General features: G+C 39.2%; 1 protein-coding gene across 1 annotated transcript; it reads left to right on the forward strand.

Annotated features, from left to right (window-relative positions):
* Positions 1–657: 657 nt before the first annotated feature.
* Positions 658–7,721, forward strand: LOC127360184 (solute carrier family 2, facilitated glucose transporter member 1). The gene is made up of 12 exons (XM_051394478.1): positions 658–736; positions 994–1,112; positions 1,431–1,514; positions 1,930–2,028; positions 2,668–2,828; positions 2,915–3,155; positions 3,860–4,022; positions 4,275–4,459; positions 4,710–4,811; positions 5,115–5,216; positions 5,516–5,719; positions 6,280–7,721. The coding sequence occupies exons 3-12, from the start codon at positions 1,500–1,502 to the stop codon at positions 6,457–6,459; spliced, it is 1,452 nt and encodes a 483-aa protein (XP_051250438.1). The 5' UTR covers positions 658–736; positions 994–1,112; positions 1,431–1,499; the 3' UTR covers positions 6,460–7,721.
* The last annotated feature ends 9,291 nt before the right edge of the window (positions 7,722–17,012 follow it).

The following is a 17,012-nucleotide window of genomic DNA, read 5'->3' on the forward strand; positions in this document are numbered from 1 at the left end:
ATAAAGTGGTTTTGAATGAAAATCTAATTGTATAAATCTATTGTCAATTCAAGTGTCTTTTCCTCTTCTGTGGGTAAATACTATAAACGTATTGGGTTTTTAAAATAATCTCTTATTTAAATTAAGATGTGCATGGCTCAAACCGAAACCGTTTTTTATGAGTTCCTAGAAAGACAATTGGAGATACAAGGTCATCAGACACTCTTGCATTTTCATCACAGAACAACACACACACACAAAACTAAAGAACGTGGCTGTGTTATTGCCAAAATGCCAACTCAGTGTTCCGAATGGAAACGAGTTGCCTTTTAAACCCTGACCTAGGAACAGTTGTGTTGTTTCCAACAGAAGTTTGGGTGCAGCAGATAAACTGATCCTTGGTCAGTTGGAGCTCAGGGTGTCGATCAGCTGGTCCATGAGAACCAGAGGAGGCCCACCACTGCCATTCTGTCAGGACTGCCTCAAATTCACCAGCTGGGTGTGACTTCATCACTGGACTCACTGGTCCAATATGTATGTGTGTGTGTGTGTGTGTGTGTGTGTGTGTGTGTGTGTGTGTGTGTGTGTGTGTGTGTGTGTGTGTGTGTGAGAGAGAGAGAGAGAGAGAGAGAGAGAGAGAGAGAGAGTGTGTGTGTGTGCAGTTTCCAGTAGTGGTGTGTTCACTCAGGAAAATTTACAGTTATATCTGAAACTCAGGGATGAAGACTGGATCAACGTACGACAATCAGGAACAGTGGTGAGAACTTAAAGAAAAGTATATATAGATACAGGTCTTAATATAGATATTGATACAGATGTAGATGATGGATGTAGAGTGTTTTCTGTATGCTGCAAAGTCTGTAAACAGTTTGTAAAGGTTATTATATATTATCATCAGGGTTTTACTAAAGCTGTCGTCAGAGGGATAGTGGTAGTTGTTTCAGGTATAAGTTTAATCAGTTTTTTTACTTTTACCTCCATCCTCAATATGTGAACTAACTGTATACACTACAGTTGTTAATGTCAGAGTCTGCAAGTTACATGAGGACTTTGATGAGCGGTTATTACCCTCAAAGACTGACTGACAACTCATTTTGGACAAGAGGAGCTTCCTGCTTTACTCCACAGAACAGGTAAGATGTAAAACTATATATATTTAAAATATATCATTTCTTAGACATTCTTTCTCATAAAAATTGATTGGTGTGTGTTAAAGTATATAGGACATGTCTCTGTCTGGATTTAAGACATTGAATTTGCAGGTTTAAATGCTATTGAGAGACAACTGATATACAATATACAACTATATTATTTTTGGGATTTGTCTAGAGGTTAAAGTCTGTAAAGTATCTAATATCGTGCGTGCGTGTGTCTATTGCGGTGGACATAGTCTCCTACCTATATAAGTACAATATCATCATATGTAAATGACAAAATCCTTTTTTTCACAGCAGAGGAAGTCAGAAGAAGATAAATGCACCAGCTTCTTGAGGGAGTGATACCCCGTCTCACCCAAACAAATGGCAGCCAAGGAGGTTTGTTTCTTTTAGCCCTTTTTCTACAAATGAACACAGTCTGACAGAAGGAGCACTAACACTCACTTGTGGTAATTAAAATTCTGTACATCTTGCTAGTGTGTGAAAGTACTGTGACCTTTACACAGAGTCATAGGGCTGATTATGTTTGGAGAACCATGAGGGATCAGTAGTGTTGCTCACTGAGCTGAAGTAAAATTTTAATTTTTTACATGAACTGTAATTCAGAATAATTAACTGTAGCTACTTTGGATTGTTATATTTTTGTTGTACGGGGCATTTAATTGAAGGAGTTGAATATGCTCAATATAAAAAAGGATTGCTTTCATGTTAGTTTTAAAGTTAAACCATGTTAATGTTTAAGATAAGTTACAGGGTAAAGAAAGAAATGTCACTGACCCCGACACCCTTACAGAGCCATCTGACAGCCACACTCCTGACCTCCATCCTGGCAGCGGTGCTCGGCTCCCTGCAGATTGGCTACCACACCGGCAACGTCAACGCTCCAGCCAAGGTGAGCCGGACAGACAGGAGCTGAGGGGGGAGATACGACATTATGTTAGCATACCAATTGTTTAATTTCAGATCCCGATATCACCTAAATATATCAATCGATGCATCCAGAAAATAATCCAAGAACATCTTTCTGAACAAAGAAATTTCAAAATAACATTATCTTATAGACAGTGGACAACCACGTCTTGGCTGATGCTACAAGGCAAATATCAACCCCACATATCTTGCAAAGGGAGATGCTGGAGAACCGTCTGACTGTCAAACAAATATCTCACTGCCTCAATAAAACACTGAATAAACTTAACGAGCCCCTGAAAGCCTCCGGCTCAGCTCCAGGTCTGGCTCTGCTGGGTTGGCTGGATTTTGCCTTTTCACTGTTAGACAGCTTTAAATGTTTGAGGCAGATCTTTAGAGTTAACCTTAAAGGAATCCACATACTTAAGTCCTACATTCCTCACAATACATAACCCACAAAAGATTTGGTCTGGATAAATTAATATTGACAGTAATGTACCTCACCAACAGCTGTTTGACAAGGAACAATGCATGTTTTAAATAAGTCAGTTGAATTGTTAGTGATGAAATCACATCTCTAGGTTGAATTTTTACTGTGTTTCATGATGTTTTTGCTGTTCAGATCATCGAAGAGTTTTTCAACCACACCTGGAGAGCCAGACACAACCAGTCGATGCCAGATCACAGCCTGACTCTCCTGTGGTCACTCTCTGTCAGCATTAAAGACTTTGGAGCCTTGCTGGGCTCGCTGGGAGTCAAATATCTGGCAGATTCTTATGGAAGGTGAAACAGACAGAAAATGATTTCTATTGTTTTTTTTTTTTTTTTTTGCCTTTTCTTTCTTCAATTTCTCACGCCTTCCCCTCCAGACGTAACTCCATCCTCATAGTGAACTGTCTCTCTGTGGTGGGAGCGTGTCTGATGTCTGCCTCCAAAGCCAGCAAGTCATTTGAGGTCCTCATCCTGGGACGGTTGGTGTTCGGCCTCTTCTGCGGCCTGGTGATGAGTCTTAATCCGCTCTACATACAGGAAGTGTCTCCCACAAACCTGAGAGGGGCCTTCGCTACACTCAACCAGGTGTCCTTTGCCTTGGGCATCCTGGTGGGAATGGTGAGGGCTGTGCTGGAAGTCTTCAGTTTTGACTGAAAAGGTTGTTTAAGAGAGAGAGAGTGTGGTGGATGAAGTGCAGGGTTAGATACAGAACAGCCATTTGTAGGAATTCTGTAATTTCTTACGTCTTCCATAATGCATTGAATGTAAAAGATCCAAGAGCTCTCTCTGACTTGTGATGCTGACCTTTTGGGGTAGTTTTGTCTTGCCTATTTGAGGCTCTCAAGTGCTGGTATGGCTACATTAGTTACATTTGTTAAGACACGTATTAAAATTTGATTGTCTGAATATCTGTTTAAATCTTTTCTGATCTAGGTAGTGTTTCTCTTCTTTTTATCTCTCAAGGCTGCCACATTATGTTAGTGTGATAGTGAGAATACGGGGAGTTTGCTTTTGGCGTTAAGATGTGATTAATAACCTTCTATATAGTAGGTCAGGCTGTTTCGTGTTGCAGCTTTATTTTGAATAGGTATACAGATAAGATGATATGTTTGTTGGATACAAATATACATCATTTTGTCTAGCTAAGCCTGCTTTGATTGCCAATTAGCTTCTCCTTTACCCTAATCACTGGATACAGTGCAGGAAGTTTTAGTATTCAACCACCATCAATTCTTCCTTTACTGTATAATGGAAATGTAAGCGTACAGATACTAAATAAAACTGTCAAACGTGGTTCCTTCCTTCCTATGTGTTTGATGCAGGTGGCTGGTCTGGAGACAGCGCTGGGTACAGAGCATCACTGGGCAATGATGCTGTCCCTGTCTCTTATACCGGCCCTGACACAGTACCTGGTCTTACCTTTCTGCCCTGAAAGCCCTCGCTACCTGCTCATCAACCAGGGAGAGGAGAAGAAGGCAGAGACTGGTGGGTCCCACTAACTCTGGTGTTTCAACTGCACCTTTCACATGACTGGTCCCATTATTTCCATTTTAGTCATTAAAGAGTGGAGTTATATCGTAGAGATGTCCAACAGGGCAACAGTCCCGCAGAGAGAGATTCTAACTTTGCCGACTTCCAGGAATCACAACATGGAAATGCTTTTAAAGCAGTCTCATATATCAGCTTTGTGGATATTTCACAATAGCTCCTTAAAAAAAAGATGCTTTCGCCCTTTAGCCCTGCTGAGGCTGAGAGGCAGTGAAGACAAGGCGTTCCCTGAGCTGGAAGAGATGAAGGATGAGGCCGCCCGCACTCAGACCGGAGTCACCATCCACGAGTTCTTCAAGAAGGGCCGCTACAAGCAACCAATCATCATCGTCCTCATCATCAACTTGGGCAGCCAGCTCTCGGGATTCAATGCGGTCAGTTTCATATCACTGCCTTTTAAAGGATAAAACAAAGTTTTTCTCTAAGTGGCTTGCTCACTGTCTGATGAATATTTCACTTGCAGCACTGTAGTATTTACTCAATAATTTATACTCAGTCTCAGCACTTCTCTCTGGCTCCTACTGAGATTCTGGGGCAATGTGTCGGGACAGCACTTCCTAAAAACACAGAAAGATGTCCCAGTAACACACTAAGCTAAAAGAAAGCCCTGCTCTTTTCTTCCAGATCATCAATTATTCTACCCGAATGTTCCAGGCCAAGTTTGACCAGGCCAAATACCTGACTCTGGGCGTGGGGGTTGTCAACGTGACCTTCACTTTAGTGGCAGTGAGTACAAAATCAAAATCACATTTCAGCTCCCAGTTTGCTATATGTGGTTTTCATGACATTATAATATCGGTAGCTCAATAACTCTTAAATCTACAACAAAAAAAAAAACCCAAGTTGTGTCATGTTTCATAGATTCTGCCACAAATTGCACCAAAATCTTGGATTAAAGATAAAAGTGTTGTCACCACTTTATGAACGGTTAAACAGCTTGAGCTACAACAGGATAATGTTGCATTTTTGTTTTGAAAAGAGAGAAAAAATGTGAGCAGAGACGCCACTGTGTTGTTTTTTCCTTTCCAGTTCTTCCTGATGGAAAGGGCAGGAAGGAGGAAGTTGCTCTTGACTGGTTTCATCTCCATCGCAGTGTGCAACTTACTCATGACCATAGTCGATTCTGTCCTGGTGAGATCATCTTAGTGTTTTTCCAGTATTGCATATGTACAATTATCTACCAACAAGGCTTCCTGTAAAACAAACCACCGTGCATTTTATAGAATAAATCTTAACTGAAGTTCCTGGTTGTTTGAACAGAACATTTTGCTACTTTTAAAATGGACATTCTTATAAACAGGCAGCATGAAATTTGGTTTGAATTAAAGAGAAAACCATGTGGGTGAAAGTAAAAGCCCCATTTTTGCATACAACTCACTGAGTGACCTACATCCATCCTTAAAAGAGAAACTTTTCTATCCACTGTGCAGCACCTGGTCCCAGAGCTGCGGAGCCTGCAGGTTCTGCTGGTTTTCTGCCTGATTTCAGCCTACGAGCTGGGTCCTGGCCCCATCTCTTGGTTCATTGCTGCTGAGCTGTTCGACCAGCCTGGGAGACCCATCGCCATGGCCTTCACCAGCATGCTCAACTGGGGAGGGAAGTTTGTTCTGGCACTCCTCTTTCCTCCATTACTGGTGGGTTTATACTGTTGGCCTGGATGCTGTATGAGTGACTTAAACTTCAGGGGAAACTTTGGAGGTGGATTTCTTGTTTGCTTTTGCAAGTTCCCTCGCACCTTAGAGACATGGCTGTTAAATACAGGCTATAAATCTGTTCAATCTTTAAAAAGTATACTGAAAAGAATAAATCTTGTAGATGTTAAATATGTATAAATCTATTGCTAAATCCTTTAAATTCAGGTTGAAATAATAGTAATTAAATTAACAGTTAACCAGGGAAACATCTGTTCGATATAATGCTGCAGAGATGGCAGCCAACCTGAAACGAAGACCAATGAACCAAATGAAACAGCCTTTTTGTTTAATTCCTTTCTTGTGTAAATGTGTTTTAATGGCTTTTGTGTTTTTCTTCTTCTTCTTGTCGGGAATGTTAGTCTTCTTTATGAGAGTGTGTTGTTCACATGGTGTAATTATGTTGCTCAAAATGGTTTTTTTGATCTTAAGAGAGCATACTTGATTAAATACAGATTAAGAACCCTGATAAAACTAATACCTGTGTGTCCTCCCACACACAGAAAATCTGCGGCGCGTATGTCTACCTCCTCTTCATGACTGTGGCTCTTATTGCCTTCACCTTCACCTGGATTCGCCTCCCGGAGACAAAAGGGCGCACGTTCGATGACATTGCAGAGGAGTTCAGAGGCGCGGAGGGAATTCCTTTGCACAATAAGGCCGGATTCAATACTTTCAACTGACTGACCTTTCAACCCTTACTGAATCTGGTCATGGTCATGCTGATAAAAGGCTCAGTTCACCCAATTTACCTTCATGTTTTACCAAATATTAGCGGTAGGTAACCACATAGTTTGGGTTTTGCTTGTTTGTGCTGCTCGCAGCGTTGAAAAAATGAGTTCAGAAAAACCCAGCAATGGTTCTTTTAATAAACATTGTCGTAATTACTAAGAATAATCCACAAATCTCCATGTCAACAATTTTGTTTCAGAGGAATCTAACTAAACCAAAGAAAACAATATGGGAGTAACCACAATATTATTTCTGGAGAGACATTTTCAACATTCAAGAGCACCAAAAATTAAATTAAATTCAATAACTTGGGTGAACTGACCCTTTAACCTTCATAATGTTCAAAAGGACAAACTGTTGTTTCACATGGAGGGAACCAGTGAGTCAAAATGCAAACTGTGTGTGTCTTGAAGAAGCTGGCATTGCCTCAAGTTAATTTGATTTTCCCAACAATGTTGTTCTGGTTATGAGAACTGTAAAATGACTGATATTTATACTGCATGTTTTGAGGCATTTTGTAACTATTGTATTGTTATTTTGTAAAGAGATGGAGACTTTTAGAGGGCAGACAGAGGGTGCTCACAAAGAGTAAAAAAAGTGAAGAAAAAGTTAAGTCTGCAACAGAGGGACTCTTAATTTCTTCACTTGTGGTACAGGGACTAAAATTGGATTTGTTTTCTCTAAAATCATCCAGATTTTCAGCGGTTTATTTGACAGCTGAACTCTTTTTACACAAAGAGCAATTTGACGCACTGTTACAGTTAAAGTCAATGAAAACCTTCATGGGTTCAGCTGAAGAGAGGGTTTTGAATGCTAGTTTGTGTCTCCACCACTTGATGTGATTGTTATTTGTGTAAATAAAGTTAAGTAATGTGGGACAAGCTCTTCAGTGCCTTTTCATAAAACTGAATTCTTTTAGATTTTTAATCAGACTGATCAATTACAACGATGAGTACATTAAACTGAATTATAAAGTAGCTGTTTTATACATTTTAGTATATCTGCTGAGTGTCAGCAGGGGTTCCTGATCCCCCCTCAAACCAGTCCCACCAACCAGGAAGCCTTCCTTGAATTTGGGTTTTGCTGCTGCACAGACACAGCAGCCATCCAGTTCATTATTGGTTTGTGAAATCTCACATATCTCTGAACTGTGTACACTTGTAAGATGTCTGTGAAAACCAACCACAGCTGTGTGAATAAATATTTCATCCGATATGATCTACTGTGACTTGCCGGAACAGCAGAAGGAAGAGGAGCCGGGAGATCAGAGTTCAAGTTTGGGTTTTAAAAACAACAGGGGGCCGAATTAAATCGAAATGTAAATTAGTGTACAGGGTCATTCAAATTCAGCTTCTGATAACTGGATCTGAACTCAGTCGGCTTCCAGAAGGATGTTTTGTCATGTGTTCACTAATTGGCTGACCTTTTTCTCTAAAGGACCAGTATGTAGGATTTAGTGGCATCTAGCATGACAACACAAAAAGGCCTCATCTAGAGTTTGTCCATTCTGGGCTACTGTGGAAAATAGTCTCCACCCTGTGGATAAAAACAGCTCATTCTAAGGAAACATTATTTTCACTTGATTATACACTAATGAAAACTCACTTATGAATATTATATATATATATCTTTCTAAATGTTTCACACTGGGCCTTTAAATTGACAGTGAGGAACATGAGACACAATTGACATTGAGAAATATTCTGAGATCATGACACTAGCAGTGACCATGTTTGTCCATTTTTTATATAACAAGGCAGTAATTCAATAAATAAATAAAAAACTGTCTGAATTCCCAGATTTCTCTGTCTTGCTACAAAAGTATGAACACAGTGCCACCTACTGGATCAAACTGTAAACAATTCAGTACAACCATGTATTAAAGCAAGTATATTTTTGGAGGGATAAAAGATTAGACCTGTAGAAAAATAAACAAAATATCCCAGTAACCAACTACCTTTTTAGGCTGCAGTACTTAAACTTGAGTCACCATTAAACCTCTGTGAATCTGCATCCATATTTGGTCCTTCTGACTTTCACATTCAGTGGACTGAACAGCACCAGACTGAAAGAGGAAACTGATTTCAGAATAAAATATGTGGATGCTGTTTTGCACTTTTGAACAGCTCAGTGAGTTACCAATAACAGCTGTTCAGCTTGAGAGCTTACTTTTTTTTTTATCAGTAAATAAAGTAAAATAACCAGATATTATTTTAGACTCATTTGTTTATTGTAAAAATCTCTAAATATTGCTTCATGCTAAAAAAAGAAAAATTCAACTGAACTTCAACTAATTTGCTCTTAAAATAGGTTTACGCTCAAATAATGTGTTTATATTGACATGTTTTAACCATTTTATTAGTACATTATGAATTTCAGTGGACCTCAATTAACTTAGTGAAAATAAGTACCCCACTCAGTGTTATTCACTTCAACTGGCAGTGCTCATAATGTTATGAATAATATGTATATTCTTCTTATAAATTGTTTCAGGTTTGATTTGGTAAACAACAACCAAACTTGATCAGAATTCCTCACGTTTTAGGACAACCAGTCCAGAAATATCATTCATCTTTTGTTCATCACTGTATACGTCACTGGCAAACAGCTTGTCAGTGTTACAATGACTGCAGATGGGAGTGATGGACAGTAGGGGGACCCCAAGAACCACTTTAACTGATACAGGAACTCAAAAAAACCACATCATACAATCCAGAGACACTCCCATCTGCAGCTCTTTATATCTATGAATCTATTAGAGACTCTGGCAGTTTGCATCAACAGAACATGGATATTATCATTAAACAAGGCCTCCTCATTTTATCAGTCTTTGTGCTGTGGACTGCAGGTAATTTACTGGGGACCCTGCATTATTGATACATTTTAAATTAACTAACTTTTCATCACTTGTTGCAATTGTTTATCATTTTAAATGGAAGTTTTGTCAAAAAGTCCAGAAATTGGTTGATTATAAAGGTTTGTTTGTACAGGTCTAATTGATGGGAGCGATGTCACCCAGAATGAGACACTGTGGAAATACAAAGGCAAAAGTGCAACAATAGACTGCAGACACACAAAGGGTGCTACCTACCGCCAGATGTACTGGTACAGACAGCTGCCAGGAGAAACTATGAAACAAATTGTGTTCACATCAACCACCAACCCAAATCATGACTTTGGTAATTTCAGCACAGAGAAATTCTCAGCCACCAAACCTGACGCTGCCAGTGGGACATTCACAGTGAACAATCTGGAGCCAGAAGATAAAGGCTTGTACTTCTGTGCTGTGAGTGAACACAGTGATACAGATGCACTCAATAGCTGAACAAAAACCTCAGTGCACTGTTAGAATTACTGTTTCAATATCTCATGTACTGTAGGGGGACCTCGAGGACCGCAAATCCTCCCAGTTACACTTTGATCAAATGCCACATAATATATGACACTCCCACCTGCAGCTCTTCATATCTCTGTAGCTACACTGACAATATTTACTGTAATGTACACAGGTTTCACTGATGGCAGTGAGGTGACCCTGAACTCCACACTGTGGAAAGGCAAGAGTGGCACTGCAACAATACACTGCAGCCACACAAAGGACTGTTACTACCAGATGTACCGGTGCAGACAGCTGCCAGGAGAAGCAATGAAACTTATAGTGTTCACAATAGTTGGAGTGAAGATCATGACTTTGGTAATTTGGGACATTCACAGTCAACAATCTGGAGCCAAAGAAGATAAAGGCTTGTCTTCCTGTGCTGTGCGTCGGGGACCACAGTGGCACAGTTAACTTACAACGCTACGCAAAAACCTCTCTATTGACCTTCTCCTGTATTTCTAGCAGTTTGTACTGAAACTACTTTACAAGACCAATATCTTAAGAAAAGATTCAGAAATATTTTAAGCATATAACGTTTTTTTCAATATAAATCTCGCTATCTTTGTAACTAAAATCTATGGAATAAACTATTATTATTCATGAGAAAGAGGCCTCAAATGACAGTTATTTTCATTGTCAAAATATTATGATTCTATTTTACTACATCTTTACATTGCTTGTTGTTTTTAGTCCAGTCCAACACCAAAAAGTATTCATGTGTAAAACATAGTGAAGCAGATATGTTAGATATTTAAGCATCACCAAAAGACCATCAGATATGGTTAAAGCTCCAGAAAGAGCTAGCAAGTGGACCTTGAGTTAATATTATTTTGACAAACTTCTCCTCCTCAGCATATCATTACTCAGATCTTCACACACAGAGCCAGTGATGTGTAAGAGGTAGTTAAAATGAGTCGGATGCTCAATGACACCACCCACCTAATGACTTGAGAGGGTTTAAGCCACAAGAAGGTTGGAATAGTCAGTATAACTGTTTCACTCATTGCAAAGACAAACAGAAAAACACAAAATGATCCTCTTATTCATTTGCATTACTTTTAACTCTATTCTGGTTTCAGGTAATGTCATCAAAAAGTGTTTATAATATAATTTTATCTCACATTTTTAACAAAATGTGTTCATAGTCAAAATTATTTGAAACATTTAGAATGGTCTTTTCCAAGTTTTCAACATAATGTGTTAATAGTTAGTCTCATACAATGCTGAGGTTTCAGCCGTATTACTGGAATTTACGTAATTTTTATTCTCATGTTTTATTTTGTTGTATTGATCCTTTCTTCCCAGGTTCCTCTCTCAGTGAGAAAGTCCACCAGACTCCAGCTGACATGTACAACACACCAGGAGGAAAAGCCAAAATCAATTGTTCACATGAGATTGACACCTATAACATAATCCTCTGGTACAAGCAAACAGATGGACAACTACAGTTCCTGGGATATATGTTAGGAAACTCTGGAAAACCAGAGAATGGAGTAAAAGTGAAGATAGCAGGGGATGCAAATAAAGGCCAAACCTGCACATTAACAATTGAAGAACTCCAGCTGAACAGCAGTGCAGTGTACTTCTGTGCTGCTAGTTTACACAGTGCTACATATCACTGCTCCTCAGTACAAAAACCTCATCACACTCTTCATCTTTGTAGCACACAGCCTCTTGCACCTGTATGCTTTCCTTTCAGTAGGTGGTGGTATATCTTAACTCAGCCCTTTATACTGAACCAGTGGAGTGTAGTGGTAGTCGACATGATAGTTAGAATATTAGAAGATGCGCGATGACACCACCCACCTCATTCCTACATGGAATTACACAATTATACAATTATCAAAAAAGTTGCAGATTCATTTTCTGTTGATCGTTTCATCTCTAAATATTAGTTATTATTATTTTATTATTACTTTTCAATGAAAGCCTGGTGAGCAAAAGTCAAACAAAGCATAACAAGAAAGTATTGTTGGGGGCGTCCTGTATACCATGAGTCCTTGCTGCAGCGGCCATGGGTTTGGGTCCGGCCTGCATCCCCCCTCGCTGTGTGTCATCCCCTTTCTCTCCCCCTTTCCTGTCTGTCTTGAGCTGTCAAATGAAGTCAAAAAATAAAAAAAATGTATCCAACTTCTCATAACCTTCACACACTGACTCATGCAGTATTTTTCACACCTGCAGGGGGAGACAAACACTGCTAATAAAGCATAGGTTGTGATGTATATATCGGACACCTCCCCTGTTTCATATAGTGTAATAGTCATGTGCTCTTGAGCTGAAAGGGCCTGAAAGGGAAGCCAACAGTAGAGTCTCACAGTTTTTATTGTTTATTCTTTATGATGTTACAGGTTTTTCTATTTTGTTTCCTTCGTCTGCCGGGGAATGAGGGTGAGTATACAAACAGCAGAACACATTCAACAGCTAATAATTTCAGTGTTTTAAACAGCGTCTGTTCTTTCCCCACAGGTGCCTCTCTCTCCGACAGCGTCTTCCAAACGCCTCCTTTCATCATTAAGAGAGTTGGAGAATCTGTTGTCAGTGGGATCAAATGTTCACACACCATAGCAAGTTATCAAGTTATTCTCTGGTACAAACAAGATGAAAGTAAAACTCTGCAGTTCCTGGGATATTTGAATCTCAACTACCCATACCCTGAGGAAGACGTGAAGGGAAAAATCAGCTTTGATGGAAATGGCCAGAAATATTCGAACCTCAATATTTCCAGTCTTTCATTAAATGACAGCGGTGTGTATTTCTGTGCTGCCAGTCGGCACAGTGCTTCAGATTCCCCACAAGTCAATACAAAAACTCTCCTTTATCTGCCTGCAGATAGACAACATGTTGAGTCCCTGAACACCTGCAGCCAGCCTCCATCTAAACCGAGCCTTTCGGTTGTGCTGTAGGCCCACAGATAAGCAGGTTATTCTAGGATGTGCAGAGCATAATGTTTGTGATACTGTCTCATGACTGACAGTTCCCTGTAAATAAGACGTGTTCAAATCATAACCACCATTCCAGTAGACATATCTACCATAATCTGAAGATCATCACAAAATACATCAAAACATCAAATCATTAAATGTGTCTTTCTCTGCCTTATGCAGCAACACTCACACCCTCGATGGTTCATGTGTCTGTAACTATATGAGACTCTGATAACATGGATATTATTATCAAAAAAGATAATGTCATACTGTCTTTTTGCTACAGGTAACTACAATAAAATAAATCTGTACAATTACAAGTTGATGTTTATACTCTAATTATGAGTTATTGTCATTTTTATTATTATACACACAGGTCTAATTGATGGGAGTGATATCAACCAGACCTCCATGCTGTGGAGAAACCAGAGTGACATACACATGTAGAGGGCATTACCTACAACCAGATGCAACTGTACAGACAGCTGCAAGGAGAAGTAACAAAACTAAATACAGTGTATGTTTATACACAAAAGAACAAAAATATGAACCAGACCTCAGCAAGGACAAATTCCCCCTGGTAGCACCAGGCTGGACATTCACAGTGAAGACTGTTGGCACACCTCGATCCCTCCATCTCATGCACTGTAGGGGGACATCAAGCACCACAAATACTCCCAGTTACACTTTGATTCACCGTGTGGATTTCGATTCGTCAGCTCACAGAATCAGACAACGTCACACACTGCGGAGACACACCTACTCTCTATACCTCTGTAAATAAACTGACAGATTCAAAGGAGGCTCTGACTTCCACAACATGGACATTATCAAACACTGTCAACTCCACTTTTTAATATTTCTGCTCTGGCTTAAAGGTGAATTTCATTCTGAGCTCATTGGTTTACAGTGTTAAACTATTATTTCATAGATGGGGTGTGTTTTAAAACTGTTAACCTAACTGTTCTACACACAGGTCTCATTGATGGGAGCGATGTCACCCAGACTGACATACTGTGGAAAAACGAGAGCGACAGTGCAACAATAGACTGCAGACACACAAAGACTATAGACTACAGCCAGATGTACTGGTACAGACAGCTACCAGGAGAGGGGATGAAGCAAATAGTTTTCACCACTACAACTCCACCACATAAATATGAAAGTGGCTTCAGCGAGGACAAGTTTCCAGCGCAGAAGAACGACCCTCAGACTGGATCTTTGACAGTGGAGAAGCTGCTGCCTGAGGACAGTGGAGTGTATTTTTGTGCTGTGAGTCAACACAGTGATACAGGTGACTGAGACAGCTGTACAAATACCCAACTGTTGCTGTCACAATGAATAAAATATTCTAACTGATGAACTACAGAGGGAGCTCTAGGCTAACACTGATACATGTCATTAATCATGTGGAACTGCACTTCATAGTTATGAGTATTATTTTTGGTAATAGTGCTTGTGCAATAGAATAATGTCACCATACATGTAAAATGAAGGGCAATGAATGCAGGTTAACACCATATTGTACTCTGTTCTCTAACCAAACATGTTTCCTGACAATTGTAGAGTTCCTATTTGATTGTGTTGTACTGTTTTTTCTTGCATTATTCTTTTCCTGTTGGTTTCACACTGTTAATATTCTATATCAATCACATCTGTATAAAATGTGTATATAGTGTTCATATAACTCTAACTCTCTAATTTTCATTACATATTGTATTTTTCTATTTTATTTTGTTATTTAATGTGTATTTATTTAATTATTTATATGTAACATGTGACTTTCCCCAGTGTGGGATCAATAAAGTCTATCTTATCTTATCTTAAATCATAATTTCATTCTGTTTAAATTCCATTCAGGAAAGGAATGGAGCTGTAAAAGCTCAATGTTATTTAAGCATCACAGTTAATGCTCAACAATACCTGGATAAACTAATCTTAACTCAAGGTCACCTTACTGGACCTCCACTACATTTACCAAAGACCATCAGATATGGTTAAAGCTCCAGAAAGAGCTAGCAAGTGGACCTTGAGTTAATATTATTTAGACAGACATTTTTTTTTAATGCTGAAATAATGAATCTGCCACATATTAACATAACATTTATATAGTTTGTAATGTATTTGTTGCAAGCAAACAATCACCATTACATTTCAAACATGTAAGTACGGTAGCTTGCCGTTAAATATAAAAATAAAAATGGCTTGTTTATGTTAGAAATCATTATAAACGTGAGCACACAGTATTTATGTTTTATTTATATGGTCAGAAATGACTAATTGGAGCTTTTAGACTTCAGAGTTGTAGTCAAACAAACAGACTCGACTGTATTGTTGCACCTGGTTTTAATGTTCATTTCAGGTCTTTGTTATTTTGTGTCCTTTCATAAGGGGCAGTGCAGTATGTCTGTGGTGTATAGTAGCAGTTCAGGAAGAGGACAATGCATTATGACACCACCCAACTAGAAAAATATTTTCCTGATGGGAGGGTTTACCCAGCAATAGAGGTGTGAATATTTAGTAGAAGTGCACATACAGAGATGAGAGCACAGCACCAAAAACAAGGATATTCTTAAATTCAGTCACAACACACAACAAGATGATCACTGTCTTCTGCTTAGCCCTTAATATCATACTGGTTTCAGGTAATGTAAGAAAAGTTCTCAAAATGATTATCAGGTTATGATTCCGGCTGAGCGTCCTTGTACTTTTAAATTCATGAGGACTTACACTCTTATCTCATTACTGTATATTAATGTGTGTTTGTTGATGATGTCTAATTAACAGGTTCGTCTCTCAGTGAAAAAGTCCACCAGACTCCAGCTGATATGTTTACCAACCAAGGAGAAATAGCCAAAATACAATGTTCACACAGTATTGAAGGCTACGATCGAATCCTCTGGTATAAGCAAATCACAGACGGCCAACTGCAGTTACTGGGATACATGGTGGCAAACACTGGATACCCAGAGACCGGAGTGAATGTGAAGATAGATGGAAACGCAAATAAAGACCAGACCTGCACATTAACAACTGAAAGACTGAACAGCAGTGCAGTGTACTTCTGTGCTGCTAGTTAACACAGTGCTACATATCACTGCTGCTCAGTACAAAAACCTCATCGCACAGATCACAGCCTCTTAACACCTGTGTTCCCTCCTCAGCATATCATTACTCAGATCTTTACACACAGAGCCAGTGATGTGTAAGAGGTAGTTAAAATGAGTCAGATGCTCAATGACACCACCCACCTAATGACTCAGGAGGGTTTAAGCCACAAGAAGGTTGGAATAGTCAGTATAACTGTTTCACTCATTGCAAAGACAAACAGAAAAACACAAAATGATCCTCTTATTCATTTGCATTACTTTTAACTCTATTCTGGTTTCAGGTAATGTCATCATTTATAATATAATTTTAATTCACATTTTCAACAAAAACTGTTTATAGATTGGCTTGTGTACAGCCAGTCTCACATATTACTGCTATTTCAGCTGTCTTTTGCATTAATTTACATTTCATGTTGTTCATACAACCAGTGTTTATGCTCTGGTTGGATTCTGTCTGAGGGTTTGATTCTTTTTAAGCAGGTTCCTCTCTCAGTGGACAAGTCTACCAGACTCCAGCTGACATGTACAACACACCAGGAGGAAAAGCTGAAATCAACTGTTCACACAGTATTCAGAGCTATAACCGAATCCTCTGGTACAAGCAAACAGACGGACAACTACAGTTCCTGGGATATATGTATATTAACAATGGAAATCCCGAGAATGGAGTGAATGTGAATATAGAAGGGAGTGCAAATAAAGACCAAAACTGCACATTAACAATTGAAGAACTCCAGCTGAACAGCAGTGCAGTGTACTTCTGTGCTGCTAGTTTACACAGTGCTACATATCACTGCTCCTCAGTACAAAAACCTCATCACACTCTTCATCTCTGTAGCACACAGCCTCTTGCACCTGTATGCTTTCCTTTCAGCAGGTGGTGATATATCTTAACTCAGCCCTTTATACTGAACCAGTGGAGTGTAGTGGTAGTCGACACGGTTAGAATATTAGAAGATGCACGATGACACCACCCACCTCATGCCTTCATGTTGGTTTGTAGATAGGAGGGTTTACTCTAAGAGGAGGTTGGAAATATTTTCAGTGTAACTGCTGCTACACTGAAGAAAACACAATGACTAACAGCAACA

The sequence above is a fragment of the Dicentrarchus labrax genome, unplaced genomic scaffold (genome assembly GCF_905237075.1).
Source record: "Dicentrarchus labrax unplaced genomic scaffold, dlabrax2021, whole genome shotgun sequence".
NCBI lineage: Eukaryota > Metazoa > Chordata > Actinopteri > Moronidae > Dicentrarchus > Dicentrarchus labrax.

Coding starts and splice junctions, on each gene's coding strand:
- LOC127360184 (XM_051394478.1), top strand. Junction 2,829..2,914: donor CTGGCAGATTCTTATGGAAG/GTGAAACAGACA, acceptor CTTCCCCTCCAG/ACGTAACTCCATCCTCATAG. Junction 5,720..6,279: donor TCCTCTTTCCTCCATTACTG/GTGGGTTTATAC, acceptor TCCCACACACAG/AAAATCTGCGGCGCGTATGT.